The sequence below is a fragment of the Denticeps clupeoides genome, chromosome 3 (assembly GCF_900700375.1).
Source record: "Denticeps clupeoides chromosome 3, fDenClu1.1, whole genome shotgun sequence".
In the NCBI taxonomy this organism is placed as follows: Eukaryota; Metazoa; Chordata; class Actinopteri; order Clupeiformes; family Denticipitidae; genus Denticeps; species Denticeps clupeoides.
The window spans coordinates 5,444,387-5,458,873 of record NC_041709.1 but is presented as its reverse complement, the minus strand read 5'-3'; the positions used below and the strand labels follow the sequence as shown (position 1 = coordinate 5,458,873).

The 14,487-nt window shown below is 45.4% G+C and overlaps 2 protein-coding genes across 2 annotated transcripts; one reads left to right on the top strand and one right to left on the bottom strand.

The window, feature by feature from the left end:
* Nucleotides 1-249: 249 nt before the first annotated feature.
* On the bottom strand, nt 250-7,462 carry anapc2 (anaphase promoting complex subunit 2). The gene is made up of 14 exons (XM_028973887.1): nt 7,252-7,462; nt 6,319-6,574; nt 5,867-6,212; nt 5,561-5,693; nt 5,250-5,451; nt 4,937-5,056; nt 4,734-4,851; nt 4,070-4,248; nt 2,518-2,659; nt 2,316-2,391; nt 1,942-2,145; nt 1,398-1,530; nt 896-1,137; nt 250-537 (listed from the first exon to the last, which is right to left on the bottom strand). The coding sequence occupies exons 1-14, from the start codon at nt 7,324-7,326 to the stop codon at nt 325-327; spliced, it is 2,439 nt and encodes an 812-aa protein (XP_028829720.1). The 5' UTR covers nt 7,327-7,462; the 3' UTR covers nt 250-324.
* Nucleotides 7,463-7,506: 44 nt separating this feature from the next.
* On the top strand, nt 7,507-14,457 carry ssna1 (Sjogren syndrome nuclear autoantigen 1). The gene is made up of 3 exons (XM_028973571.1): nt 7,507-7,790; nt 11,262-11,461; nt 14,229-14,457. The coding sequence occupies exons 1-3, from the start codon at nt 7,739-7,741 to the stop codon at nt 14,322-14,324; spliced, it is 348 nt and encodes a 115-aa protein (XP_028829404.1). The 5' UTR covers nt 7,507-7,738; the 3' UTR covers nt 14,325-14,457.
* The last annotated feature ends 30 nt before the right edge of the window (nt 14,458-14,487 follow it).

The window sequence follows — 14,487 nt, the reverse complement described above, 5'->3', positions numbered from 1 at the left end:
GTCACGGGGTCGCTTATTAGCACGCGAATTGGTGGCGCCACCTGCCGGCCACGGGCGGCGTCTCACCGAAAATGTCGCTCGTAAGCAGAAAAAAAAATTAAAATAATAATACAAAACACAGACAGCCACAATATAACAAAAAAAAAAAAAACGGTGTTACACAACCTCACACAGCGCTATGCGAGTGATTTAACAATTTATAAGGGTGGAATACAGAATCATATTTACAACTGAAAGTAAATGCACCCAAACAATGAAGACATTTTTATTTGGTAAATTTAACAGATGTGCCAGACAGTCAGTACACTTAAAGGGGTTCAGTGCTCAGTGAGGCGACTTTGGCAGCCTGTAGACTCCAGCAGAGGCGATGAGCTGGTGATCTCTGACTTTCTTCTCCAGGAAGGACTGCAGCTCGTTGATGTCCATCTCCGTTACCACGGGCCCAGTGGCCACGAACATGCGCAGCATTGAGTGGATGCGCTCCAAGGTCATGCTCTCCAGATTGGTCAGCATGGCCTGGATGTAGGCCCAGAAAAGCTGAGGAAGAGAGAGGGGAGAGACACAGCGTCGGTGCTGGACATTGAGGTGGCCCATGAGTACAATTTGAACAGAATTCTAGAAGGAGCCTCCACCACATTGGCTCCTACTCTGAACCTGGGGGTTATATTTGCACATCTTCACTGTTTTAACTGGCACATATTTACCTCTCTTTTAAAAAAAAAAAAAGTAGGCATTGAGATAAATATTATCTCTAAAAATATCTATACATTTAGTAAAAATTACAGGCATATCGACCAGCCTTAAAAATCAGTAACTTTATACTATATTTCAAAACTGGCTCTACTGATTTTTGAGCGGATATCACCCAGAGAGTATCTGAGGGGCTTGTCCATACCCGTAACTTCTCCTCCCTCTGCTCAGACTGGGTGGTGGTGTTGGAGTCTCCCTCCTCATCACTGTCCAGCAGCAGGACTGAGCGGTCCTGCCGCTCTCTGGAGGAGCCCGTCTCCAACACAGAATAGCGTCCGCCTGGCCCCTCCCTCACCACGCCATGCTGCTGCCACAGTGCCAGCTTCCTACGCACCATCTCCTGAGGCACGCCGAGTGCCCCGCTCAGCTCTTCCAGAGTCCAATTAGCTAATACACACATACATTTACATTTACAGCATTTACCAGGCGCCCTTATCCAGAGCGACTTACAATCAGTAGTTACAGGGACAGTCCCCCCCTGGAGCAACTTAAGTGTCTTTCTCTGGGACACAATGGTAGTAAGTGGGATTTGAACCTGGGTCTTCTGGTTCATAGGCGAGTGTGTTACCCACTAGGCTACTACCACCCCAGGTACACACATACTCAGATATTGTCATTCTTCCACATTACCAGTTATTTCTGTGTACCTTTGTCCTGAAAGTGCAGGATGATGGCTGCATGTATGGGAGAAACTGAAAGGTTGGAGAGGGTTCTGTCCTCCAGCTCCAAGTCCAAAGTCACAGTTCCCAAATGTGGCTTCCAGCTCAGTGTCCTCATGGCCTGGAGGAGACAGCAAAGGGATTGAAGTAATAAACATTACACCAATTCTTAGCTGAAGTGTGAGCAAAAATAGGTTTTTCCACATCATCTTTACTCTCCTTATCCACCTCTTCCATCTCCAAATCTCCTTATCCACCTCAGTGACAGTGGGACTTCAGCCCTCTTCAACAAAGCACTCTACTGCTTTCGATCCATTAGACAAGTATTTGCCTTTATGAACTCTCAGCACTTAGCAACCTCAAGACCACTCAACAAAACTGCAGCACAACTTCTCTGTTCTCTGCTGCACATTTAATAAAAAAAAAAAAAAAAAAACACTTATTTGTGAAAAACACATCCAATCATTTTCACATTTCCCTCAACTGAGCTGGAGGGGGGAGGAAGAACAAGAAAACAGTGGGGCTTTGCAACCTTGAGTTTCTCGTAACGGTGTGTGTAAGCCTCCATGGCCTGTGATACGACAGAGGGCAACTCCATCCTCTCGTCTTTGAGCGGGGGCCAGAACTCAGAGGACAGGATCATGGCGGACAGAGCAAGTGGAGGCTGCTCCTCTGGCGGCAAGCGAGACTCCTCCTCTCTGATGTTGGAGTTGATGCGCCGCGAGTCAGCAACATCCTGTGGGGGGGTGGGGGTGTCATAAAGAGTTACCATAAAACACTGAACTCCACCATTATTTGGGCCTGAAACATTAAGGGAACAGTTTGGTAGAGGACAGTGTGTAATTTAGCCACAGAATGACTACATAATATAATTGCAATGGTGAGATATTGTGGAAGAAAACACACCTTAAGCATTACTTCACAAAGGTGCATATGCGATTCTCCAAATCTTAGTTTCAGCAACTCCACATTACGAATTTCTCTGGAAATAAAAAACAAACTGTAAGCACAGGTATGGAAGACCTGATGGCATGTTACACAAGCTGCTGATCCAAATGTTGATTATTCAAATACGTGAAGTGAAGGGAAGTGATGGTGACTTGGGTACCTGGCTGTGTTGTAGTTGAGCTGCTGTAACAGTCGGTCTGCCAGGACGGTACGGTACTCGTCTATAAATATTTGCTTGCTTCCATAAATACTAACCAACAAACTGATAATATCTGAGGACCGGTGTTTTGATCCGGTCTTATCTGGTAAATTAAAAAATGGAGAAAGAGAGAGAAATTACATTTGCAATATTAAAAAAAATGTGTAGAAGTATAGAATAGGGCTGCACGATTTGGGGGAAAAAGACATATTGCGATTATTGAGATCAATATTGTGATATGCGATTGCGATATGATAAACATACAAACTACTTATAACCTGAAATGCCCAGTGCTTTCAAAATACAATATTCTACTAAATTAAATAAATCACAAAAAACTTGTTTACATTACTGTCGAACGACAAACCCTGGTAAGGCTAAACAACTGTTTTGATTATATTTGGCCATTATAAAATCCCGTATTATAGTTCTTACGTTTAACCAAAACGTTGTTTGGAGGCTGACTTGAACACAGGGATGCATAGCTTTGCTAGCTTAGCTAAGGTTAAGATTTGTAAACAGAGGTGAATTTCTTTAGGAAAACTTCAAAGTTTGAGAAAAGTTGTCTAAATAGTTAATGCCTAAGTTTAGCCAAAACGTTGTTTGGAGGCTGACTTGAACACAGGAATGCATAGCTTCGCTAGCTTAGCCTATCTTAGCTAAGGTTAAGACTTATAAAACGGGGATTTTATAATGGCCAAATATATTAAAAACAATTGTCCAGCCTTACCTATGAAATGTAATCCCTGGTTTGGAGCGTACAGCGGTTTGTACAGCCCCAAGCAGCACAAGAGTGATGCATTTTTATGCACTTCTCTCCATAGACATGTATATGCTTCACGCCACAGCAGAGCCTCTCGCAATATGGCGGCAACGTTGACGTACGATGCAGCGGGTCATGCGGCGTCTAACCATATGTCTCCGAATCGAAAGTCATGTGACCAAACACATCACATCCGACTGAAGTGAGACTTCAGTCAGCTCACAAACTTTTGAGAGAATGAGAGAATGGATCGGATATGTTGCCGATCCAATCCATGTACTAATCATTTAAATCGCAGCTTTTTGCGTTCATGTAATCGCACAGACTGACATCGCGATTACGATTGCGATTAGATTAATCGTGCAGCACTAGTATAGAAGGAACATTTTATTTATACTTTTAATATACACTTAGGACCCTGCTGACTGGCCAAGCCGGCAAATATGATAATATGAGCTTTTCCTTATCTAGGTAAATTTGTCTACCCATTGTTGCAGAACATACTTCCTCTGTTCAAACCTACTGATCTGGAATTGTGTGTTTACAAATGTTTGCATAAATCCAAATCCATTGCATGAATACTGAAAGCATGACATACACAAAATTCCAAAAACTGTCATTATGTAAAGACTTACAGACATAGCTATTAAATTCTGTTTGTCCAATAGGGGGCAGATGTCCTCAGATTTAGATTTCAGGAATACGTTAGAGGAACGGATAGAGAAGGCACCATGCTGAATGACCACTGACCTGTAAGTGCATCTATGGGATCCGGCATCCACTCCTCTGGATCACTACCCTCTTCTTCGCTGTCCTGGGTCTCTAGGGTGACAGGGTCAGCACGGGAGAGCTCATTGGCCAAGTCAGTGCAGCCTTCTGTGTCCCCAGTGAGGCTGCCTACTATCTGGCGCACAGTGTCTTCCCGTGTCCTAACAAATCACAAACCAACAATCAGCAACATACAGTGGCGATTTTTGATATGGGCGACATGGCCCTTTGCCCAGGGCATACTGGGTATCTGCAAGGTTTTTTTTGTATGTACACCAATGCTGCCCAGTCAAAATGAAGTGAAAGTCATTAGTTGTTACATGTGACACCACCGCACAGTGAAACGTGGTCTCTGCATTTAACCCATCCCCAGCCATGACAGGCTGTGGGGACCGTACTTTGCTCAGTGGCACCTTGGCTGTTTGGGATTCGAAGAGGAATTACAGGTCCGTTTCCTTACCCGGTAATCCAATCACTGCCACTGCCCCCTGATATTATGCCAGCACATTTTTGGGACTGCATAGGTATCGATCGGTTTTACCCATTACCCATTGGCGGGGACAAAAGAGCATAATATGAAACGCTATGTTGCATAGTTAAATCACAGAGCAGTAAGTAAAATTCAGCAACTTCTAGACCAACTCACCTCAGGTACTTTCGTATGGGTTGGCAGGCAACCTGCAGGATGACCATGGATGGGTCCAGCTCCCGCAGAGCTTTGATGGCCGATATGTACACGGTGATTATGTCAGAGGTGTGAACACCTACACAGGGTGATGTAACATACATACAAATATTATTTAATACTCCAATATTTCGTTGATGTGCTGTGCTTGACTCTTATTTGACCTGGGTGAAGCAGTCGAGTCTCAAAAGCTGACTTAAGTGAGGTGAGAAGCTGCTGTCTCTGGCTAGTCCTGTCCAGACAAAACTTCAGATCTTCAATGGCAGGAATGGACTCTGGGAAATCTGATTGTGAGAGAGTGTCAACAATAGAAAAATGAAAAGACATAATACATGTAATGCACATTCTCTACAAGTGCTGAAAAGGCATAACATCATATTTTTCACACGTAACTAAATATACACCATGCATTATAGTGCAATTCACTGTGACACAGAGAAATCAAATGTCTTTCCTCTTTCCCTAATTTGAACCAACCTCTAATGATGCTGAAGAGCTCCTCGATCCTCATGTTGACATAAATCCTGCAGAAGAACTGCTGCATGTGATGCCGCCAGCGCTGCAGGATGTTGCTGCTTTCTTTGCGGTCACCTGTGCCCCCCGACGTCTGCCCAGAATCCGTTTCACCCACCTTGCTGGCAAAAACCCTGCTCACCCAGCCAAGCACCTGGTCTAGCCACTGCACACACAGTCAGATCCATTTTTATCCATTACTGGGATAGCACATACAACTACAATAACAGTCTAAATGTGTATGTTGGAACACGACACAATCCTTCAGGTCCTACCTCCTGAAATTCAGAGAGAAAGGAGATCTCATACTGGCCGCGGCAGCGCTGCTCCATCCTCTGCTCAATCAGCTTGTGGAGGATAGAGGTGACGGCCTCAGAGCTCACCCGCTCCAGCAACTGCAGCCTGGAGCTGAACCAGAAGACGGTAAAAAAAATACCTCATAATCCAGCATTGAAAAATATAAAGACGTTGCTTTGTGCATTTTCAGGGAATTCACGAATATAACAACAAAGTTCATTTGGGAGGTAAATGTCTTACGAACTTACGAAACAAAACTACTAAATAAAGAGAGAAATACTCACAGGATGTGGCTGAGCTCCTGCAGCGACCGCAGTGCCTCATTGCACCAGCATTGCTGAGAATCGGTAGCACAGCCCGGACAGGCATTTCCATCAGTGCCCAGGGTCGTCTCCTCCTCTTCATCTTCCTCGACTTGCCTTCTTGCAGCCAGCTGCCCAGCCTGGCTCATGTGGACGGAGAAGGTGCGGCTATAGAACTCCAGAATCCGCTCCTGCAGCACGGCAGGAGGGGAGAAGAGCAATATAGCCCTGATTGTGGTGAAGGCTCTTTCCTTCAAGGCCTGGGCCCCGGGTCCGTGCAGACCACCTCGACCTTCATCCTGCCACGTACCCAGAAGGTCCAAACCTCCTGACAAAAGAAATAAAAACATGTACAACCTGACTTTTATCAATCATTCCATGCTTTTCAAATGAATCTATGAAGCTAAGTACATATTCACTGACAGCTGACTCACCTAAGAAAGGTTCAAGGCGATTGAAAAGGGAGCGGAAGGCATGTAGCAGGACTTGTGCATGTTCACGCTCCTCCACTTCCTCTTCAGGCTGTTTCAGCCCTGCCCAGAACTCAGGGGCCATGGCTGATGAGAAGCTCATGTACAGAGTATCCAACAGCCACCCCTGTATGTACTGACCCCCACCATGCTGACAAAGCAAGGCCAATCCATCCGAGAGAGACTCCTCAGACAGAGTGTTATCCAGGCCTGGGGAGAGCTAATAAAATGTAGGAGAGAGAGAACACACAATGCTTCAGTGTTATTAAGTTGGTAAAGATCCCGGGGTTATGTAACTTTTTGGTCCTGAATCGTATTTCCTGTAAAATAAGCCTGATTAATTTTAAATGGACAAAATGATATATGTTTTTTTCTATATAACTTAAAAGAGAGATAATAAACATTAAAACATGTACACACCATTTTATTGAATTATATATTAAATGTTCATCCTGTCTTCTGTAAACCATGGAATTACTATTTTATAATCTTATAAAACAGACTCGACTGGTTCTAATCACACATATAATTGCCGCTTACACTGCTTTAATTACTCAGTTACTCTTTACTCAAGTGACGGGCAACATGTGGGATACTTTAGGAAGGCCTTCATGAGCTACTGTGGCTCAGACTGCTCAAAGGGTCAGAACACGCCCTGCCTTACAGTTTGATGTGTGTATACCACATCATATCTTCAGAGGTCTAGTGGACTCCAGGCCTCGACAAGTCTGAAATGGTGGCAAAATTAGGCAAAAATTACAGTAAAGACTTCCACCACACGCTCGTATGACGTCATTATTACTAAATACTCGCACCACTCACATTACACCCTTACTTACTGTAAATAAATGTTGACTATATGTTGAATATATATGATATAACGGCCAGCCGACGTACCAGAGCTCCAGTTATGCAGTCCCAAGACGTGATGAGATCGTGGTGCACAGAATTTGATTCCACCGAATCCATCATACTGGGACGAGTTTTGCTACAGCCGCGACATTTCTGTTCAATATGTTCAGACGAACTGTCACCTGTTGCCAAACGAAATCAAATCCGACATTTACAGCGCAGGTACCGTGCTCTTTCAATTCCTCGGCGCCAAATGATGACGTATTTCGACTGGCGGAAGTCCGCGGCGCCGTGGCGGAAGTGTCGCCCCGTTTCCGTTCGGTCGTCCTGGAAACTACAGTTTGGAGGGAGACTCGAAGGAGAGTTGTTCACTCCTTTAAAAAAAAGAGAACTCATCTGGTTGTGTCACGGGAGGCCTGCAGGGGTTCCTGGAGGGGCTGCGGCCGTCGACCACGCCGTCGACACCGAAGCTGGAGATCAGAACTACAGGAGCCGCCGCGGCCTGGAGCTTCAACGCCCGAAAAGTGCCGCCATGAGCCAGCAGGGCGCCGCGCTCCAGACCTACAACAACGAGCTGGTTAAGTGTAAGTTAGATCCGCGGGTTTTTAATTTCGTGGTTCAAAGTTTTTTTTTTTTTTCGTTGAGCTAAAAGTTAAACGAAATTCTAGAAGGATTTGCGAAAGGAAAAAGGTTTTATATGCAATTATATAGAACCTATAACGAGATATATATATAAAATTTGCGGCATTGGCAGGTCTTCCAAACCTTTCCAAAAACGCTTTCGGTGAGAGTTTGGGGTGTGGGGCTCATGCTTAGTATGACCCTGAGTTGAATTTGTGCGCACTGAATAATATTACTTGTAATCTACTCGTCTTTAACACTCCGAATTAAGAGTAACACTCTTAACACACGCTTTTCTCCCTCCTCGTCTTATAAATTGGCAATCGATCCCACTTCCAATCACAGTCTCTTCAACTGCCGACGAGTGCAGCATCATTAGCTGCGTTACCTACCATAGAGGAGTGTTGAAGTTGAGCTTTATTGTCATTTCAGCTAAATACGTGTTAGACGTTATTTCATTTCACTATGTACTGTTTTTCTGGAATCTGGTGCTACATGGAACAGTTTAGATAAAGTTACACACTGACACAAAGTGCACGTGTGCGACACCGACAAACTGGGCTACATCAAACACTGTTGTGCATTAATACATGATATTACAGATAGATGATATCACAATATAACAGAGGAATTGGGAGTGTGTGTGTGTGTGTGTGTGTGTGTGTGTGTGTGTGTGTGTGTGTGTGAGTGAGTGTGTCAGTCCCTGAGTGTTCAGGTGTCTGATGGCCTGTGGGATGAAGCTGTTGCAGAGTCTGGTAGTGACGGCCCGAATGCTTCGGTACGTTTTTCCAGATGGTAGAGGTACTGAGTAAAGCAAAGTCCCCACACGCTGCTCCCTGGGTGCCTGTCATGGCTGCCCACTGCTCACCAAGGGTGATGGTTAAATGCAGAGGACATATTTCGTTGTCACTGTGTGCTGTGCTGCAGTGTTTTACAATGACAATCACTTCATTTTCAATTGCGTAATAGTTAGTTTAATAATTTTCGAACTAATCTATTCTGTAATCATGTCCCCACGTGGCCACTGCATGCTTTGTGTGTGGGTGTTGATGCTGCTATAATATTATGCAGGGCAGTGCTGCAGATCCCAGGAAAATCTCGAAGGAAAATTTACATTAGTGCAGCAGAGCTATCAGCCTTACGTCAGTTTGCCTTTAAATCAAAGCCGGGCCTGCCGCACAAGTAGAATTTAAATGGACTTCATGTATTAGTGCATTCCCTTTTAACTGGACAGGGTAAAGAGTTATGTTTTTGGTCATTATAAATAATGGATGAATGAATTTATGGGACCCTCTGGCAGAATTTAATTATGGGTCATAAGTCTGGGCATTTCAGATGGTCAGAGCTGTACTTTCTTACTGCCTTTTATATTTGGCCAGCTTCTGTTTATGACCTTGTGGACTCAGCCTGATTATAAGTAATGGTAGATGTGTCAGCATTTGCTGTTTTGGTTTTGGCACCCATAGCTTACATTGGGGAGCTTTCAATTTGTTGCTTACTTGTCTACACAACCTCATTCAAATTTCATTTTTTTTTTTGTTAACTAAAAGCAGGAACATTTAAAGGGGACCCTTAAACAACACAATGTAATTACAAATTAATCACACTTCTGTCCAATTAGGAAGCAACACTGATAGGCAATAAATTTCACATGCTGTTGTGGAAATGGAATAGACAACATGTGTCCATGGAAGCGGAAGATTTTATTCGCTGGTGCCGCTATCCTCACGTATCTAATTATGGAGTCGGCGATGTCTAGAGCCCGTGGTTTGGAGGTCTCGCCAGATGCCTTGCTGAGGGGGCAAAACGGTTCTGAACGCGAACCGGTGACTGGCGGAGCTTAGCGGGTTGCGCCGAGACATCACCAAACTGCTCTGCTGTCCAGCGGGCACTACTGGTACCAGCGCAGCGGTACTTATCAGGTTTAAGATTCGGATGCGCTCCTCCAGCTCAGCTATTTCTGCATCATTTTAGCTTGTCTCATACAATTTGCACAGGTAAAATCCCTGCTATTGACACAGATTGATAAACTGTACATTTCACAAACTGCACAGGGGATAAGTTCCATAACTTACATTTTGTTGGTTTTTAAAAAAAATGAAATCCGAATCAGAAAAACTTTAATCCAGAAGGAAATTGCTTAAAACGTGAGATCATCATCATGTCTCGCTCCTTCCACCAAAGGCATGCTGTCCAGGAGTTGGCAGATGCTTTCGTCCAGGTCTGGGAGGAGATCCCTCAGAAGACCATCCGCCACTTCATCAGGAGCATGTCCAGGCGTAGTAGGGAGGTCATACACATACAGGCACGTGGAGGCCACACACACCACCGAGCCTCATTTTGACTTGTTTTTATGGAAATTAAATCAAAGTCATGGCCAAAGGTTTTGAGAATGACACAAATACTGTTTTTCACAAAGTTTGCTGCTTCAGTTTTTATTTTTGCAATTTGCATATAGTCCAGAAAGTTATGAAGAGTGATCGGACGATTGCATCCCCCTTTGCCATGAAAATGAAATTAAATTAGGCTTCGAGGTGCCCAAGAAAGTCCTGCAAGTGCCAGGACGGTCTCCTAAAGATTATTCCGCCCATCACCCATCCTCACCACCTTCTATAGATGGACTATTGAGAGTGTTCTGACCAGCTGCATTGCTGTCTGATTTGGGAAGTGCACCGTATGGGACTGCAAGATAGTGAGGACAGCTGAAAAGATTGTCGGAGTCTCTCTTCCCTCCATAACGGACATTTACAACACTCGCTGCATCCGGATAGCCACCAGCATTGTGAGGGAGTCTACACACCCCTCACATGCACTGTATGCCCTCTGGAAAAAGGTACAGAAACATGTATTGATACACTTCCATTTTGCACAGCAGTGTTTGCACTATTTTACTTTGCACGTTTATTATTCATTTCACTAGTTTTGCTAATTGTACTTCAATACACCACAGAAACAACTGACAGAAATATCTAAAAACGCTGAAGCACTTATGTGAAAATTTGAGTCGTTCTCTAAACATTTGGCCACGGCAGTATAAATGTCTGTATCTAGAAATTAGTTCATCTATTTGTAAGACAGGTAGCTATAAAGAGGGATTTCAGTTTCTCTGAGACAACACTTTGAAATTAGACCCCTACGGAAGGCCAAAGATATCAAACACTCCCTAATATACAATGGATCGACTGAAACCAGGCGATTTAGAGCACTCTGAAATCAGTAAAACCGTGGAATCTCTATGCCTGACTCCCCTGTGACCCCTTCCTGCATTTATCAATCATAGGCCGCAATGATCTGATTCAGCAGGAATTTTTGCGGTCTGTCACCTCATCTATCTCCCTGTCCCCTTCCAGCTCATACACTCAGTACAGTGGCAGTACTATCATCACTCGAATGTAAGATTTGGACTTTTAGCTCTTGTGCTATGTTCTTCTCAGGCATCGAGGAGCTGTGCTCGAAGCGGGAAGAGCTCCACCGGCAGATTCAGCAGGAGGAGGAGGAGAAGGCTCGCCTGCAGCACGACATTCGCATCCTAACCGAGAAGCTCAGCCGAGTCAATGAGAGCCTCGCCCGGCGCATGGCCGCCCGCGCTGACTTCGACCGCACCATTGCGGAGACAGAGGCTGCCTACATGAAGGTTTGAAATCTACACCTGATGTGCTTATTCTGACTGCTGAAATGGCCATGTTTCATGGGGAACCTATTGTGGTGCTCTTCATTTGTTTTATTGGATATGTGATAAACTATGAGCAATTGTGTAGTGGAGCCATTACAAACAACTGGATCTTTACACATCTGCTGACTGGAGGCTGAAGATTAGAGAATGGTTTTTTTTCTCTGCGTGTGTGGAACTGTGGATTTATGATATTTATGTTCCTCAAGATTGTTAATAGCTCCATTTCTCATTCAAGCATTCGTTTTGATATCTCACTATGGGCACAGGCCCCCTTCGGCTCGTTCCTCAGAAGCACTCTCCCAATTCGCCAGTGCTGACTGGCTGGCAATTGTGATGCGTGCGCTGTGTGGTGCACGAGTATATATATACCGTGTTGCTGCGTCAGTGCTTTACTCTTTTTACCTCTTCTCACTCTCAAAAGAAGCTTACTGTTACCTCGGAAGATGCAATAAAGTAAGACTGGCTCAACTGGCTCACTGAATGAGTTCAGCCGCCGCACGTCACGTTGGCTAAGATCACGAGGGCAAGTGGTTGCCGAGGCGCAATTCTCCACCCGACAGCCGTTGCCGGCTTTTGCCTGGAGGAGGCCACACGTTCATGGAGCAATCCATTCTCGGCCAAGAACCCCGTCCAGAGAGGGTCAGCACTGGAATGGGCCGACATGGGCCTCCACAGATGTGCCGTTCAATCGTCGGGCTGCGCTATGAGGGTCACGCAAGCGCGCTGGTTGAACCGGTCCAGCTTCGGTCCCATGCCTTCTGAGAAAGGCACTGCCTCCACTGCCGCCAGATCCGCAGCAGAACGTTCGCGCATCCTGCGAGCTGACCCCCCCCGGTGTACCGCGTCCCGAGACGCCAGCCACCACACCTCTGCCCGAAGCCAAGCCTCCTGAGATGAAGGGTGCCTGGGTGAGGTCAACAGCCCCCCCACTGCACCGCCTAGCGCGCTGCTCCTGACCCCGAGGGCACGCCCAGCCAGATGCGAGCCTTCCCAGTTCAGAGGGCACGTTCCCCGTGCAGAGGCCGCCATGGCGCTCACAGTTCACGACAACTCTCAACTCTGTTCCATAAGCACATACCAGTGCCCAATATTACAACAAGATGGGGCTCATGCTCCGCCATAATGACTAATTTTGCCAAAGGCCGTGATCTCACCACAACGCCCTTGGAGGGGGCACATGTGAACTGGGCGCTTAACCATAACCAGCGGTTACAGGCTCCAATTTGGGGAATAATCCGGTCTGACGAGCAGGGACTGACACACGCCAGAATGCTCCTAATGCTCATGGGATCTACGCTTCTCTATAGACTGAGAGAAGAGCGCGATGAGCCCCTCACGGTCAGTTTCCTTCCTAGGGCTTTCCTTCCACAGTGCCCCTGTCAGAGGACAGAGTGGGGACTTTTGGCGATGGCCGTTCCGGAACGTTCCGGGGGTCACGAGGGCAGATTGGTGAATGGTGTGTGGCATAGTCAGCATATCCCATAGTGAGATACCAAAATGAATGCTCGAAAGAGAACTTAAAGTTCTCGATCGTAACCCTGGTTCACTGATAGCATGAATGAGGTATCTTACCACCCTCTTTTGCCGAGGTAGACTGGAGCAGTAATTCAGCATTGTGGTGTGTATATACTCGGCACAGCGTAGCGAGTATGGCTGGCAATTGTGCTGGTATACAGTCAGGACTGGCGTATTGGGAGAGTGCTTCTGAGGAACGACGTGAGGGGCATGTTCCCATAGTGAGATACCACACTGCGATCGTAATCTTAAGTTTTTCGTACGGTTTGATCCTTGGGCATTCTGCAACAGTAGCTCATATGGGGTGTAGTATCCTCCTTTACTTTTACTTTTACAGCATTTATCAGATGCCCTTATCCAGAGCGACTGGAGCAACTTAGGGTTAAGTATCTTGCTCAGGGACACGATGGTAGTAAGTGGGGTTTGAACCTGGGTCTTCTGGTTCGTAGGCGAGTGTGTTACCCACTAGGCTACCACCACCCTCTGACATTCTGACGGCACCCACCCACTCCTCTGACATTCCATGTCTGGAAAAAAAAAACAGTTCATGTGGTGGAGTCATCGTGGGTGTCTTCCTGTGGTCTAAATTACTAACTGTAAGGGGAGGTGTGTAAGCCTAGTGCAGCACTGTACGGTTTGGAAGCTGAGTAGGTTCATAAACTGCACTCAAAAATTAATTGTACCGCATTATTGTCAATTGCAAATCAGTTCTATTACCTCATTAGTCATGTGCATGCTGAATTGGTGGTCATAAATTATTCATAAGGCAGTTCACCTCCGTATACATAATTAGACAAATGAATTTGGAGCAAAAGTTAATACAGTGCATTTGCTAAATTGCATAGAGTAAAATTGTGCGATCATTTGTTCTCCCTGACTTGGTAGAGTATTCTGTAGTTAATGAGCATCTGCAGCAGGGTAACAGCCTAGGCTGGTATTTGCTGACATGACAGCTGGGTTGCTCTGGCTTCATGTTGAACTCACAAATTTGTCTGTGTTTACATGTCAGCTACTCATGCAGCGTCGGTGTCACTTCCAGACCAATTAGACCACAGGCTGCTTAACACCTACACGTCCTGCTAATTAAAACTAACAAACCCCGGCGAAACACGCATTTCCCCCCTGACTGAATAGCACGTGCACACGTCACCCTTGTTATAACTGTTACTTCAGCCAAGAACCATATTTTAACACCGCATCCCTTCTGTCTCAGATTCTAGAAAGCTCTCAGACACTGCTGAGCGTCCTGAAGAAAGAGACGGGGAACCTCGCCAAGGCCACAGAGCCCAGAGGAGGCAAAACTCACTGATGTTCTCTCAACCTCAGACAATCACTTTACCCTTGTTTGTCTTATTTATGTGTTTTTGTCCTTCACCCTTTTCCACAAAATAATGCTCTTGTGTAAGTACTTTTAATTAAAAAAAAAAATTTAATAAAGTTTATATTGGGTGATTTTTTTTTTTTTCTCTTCA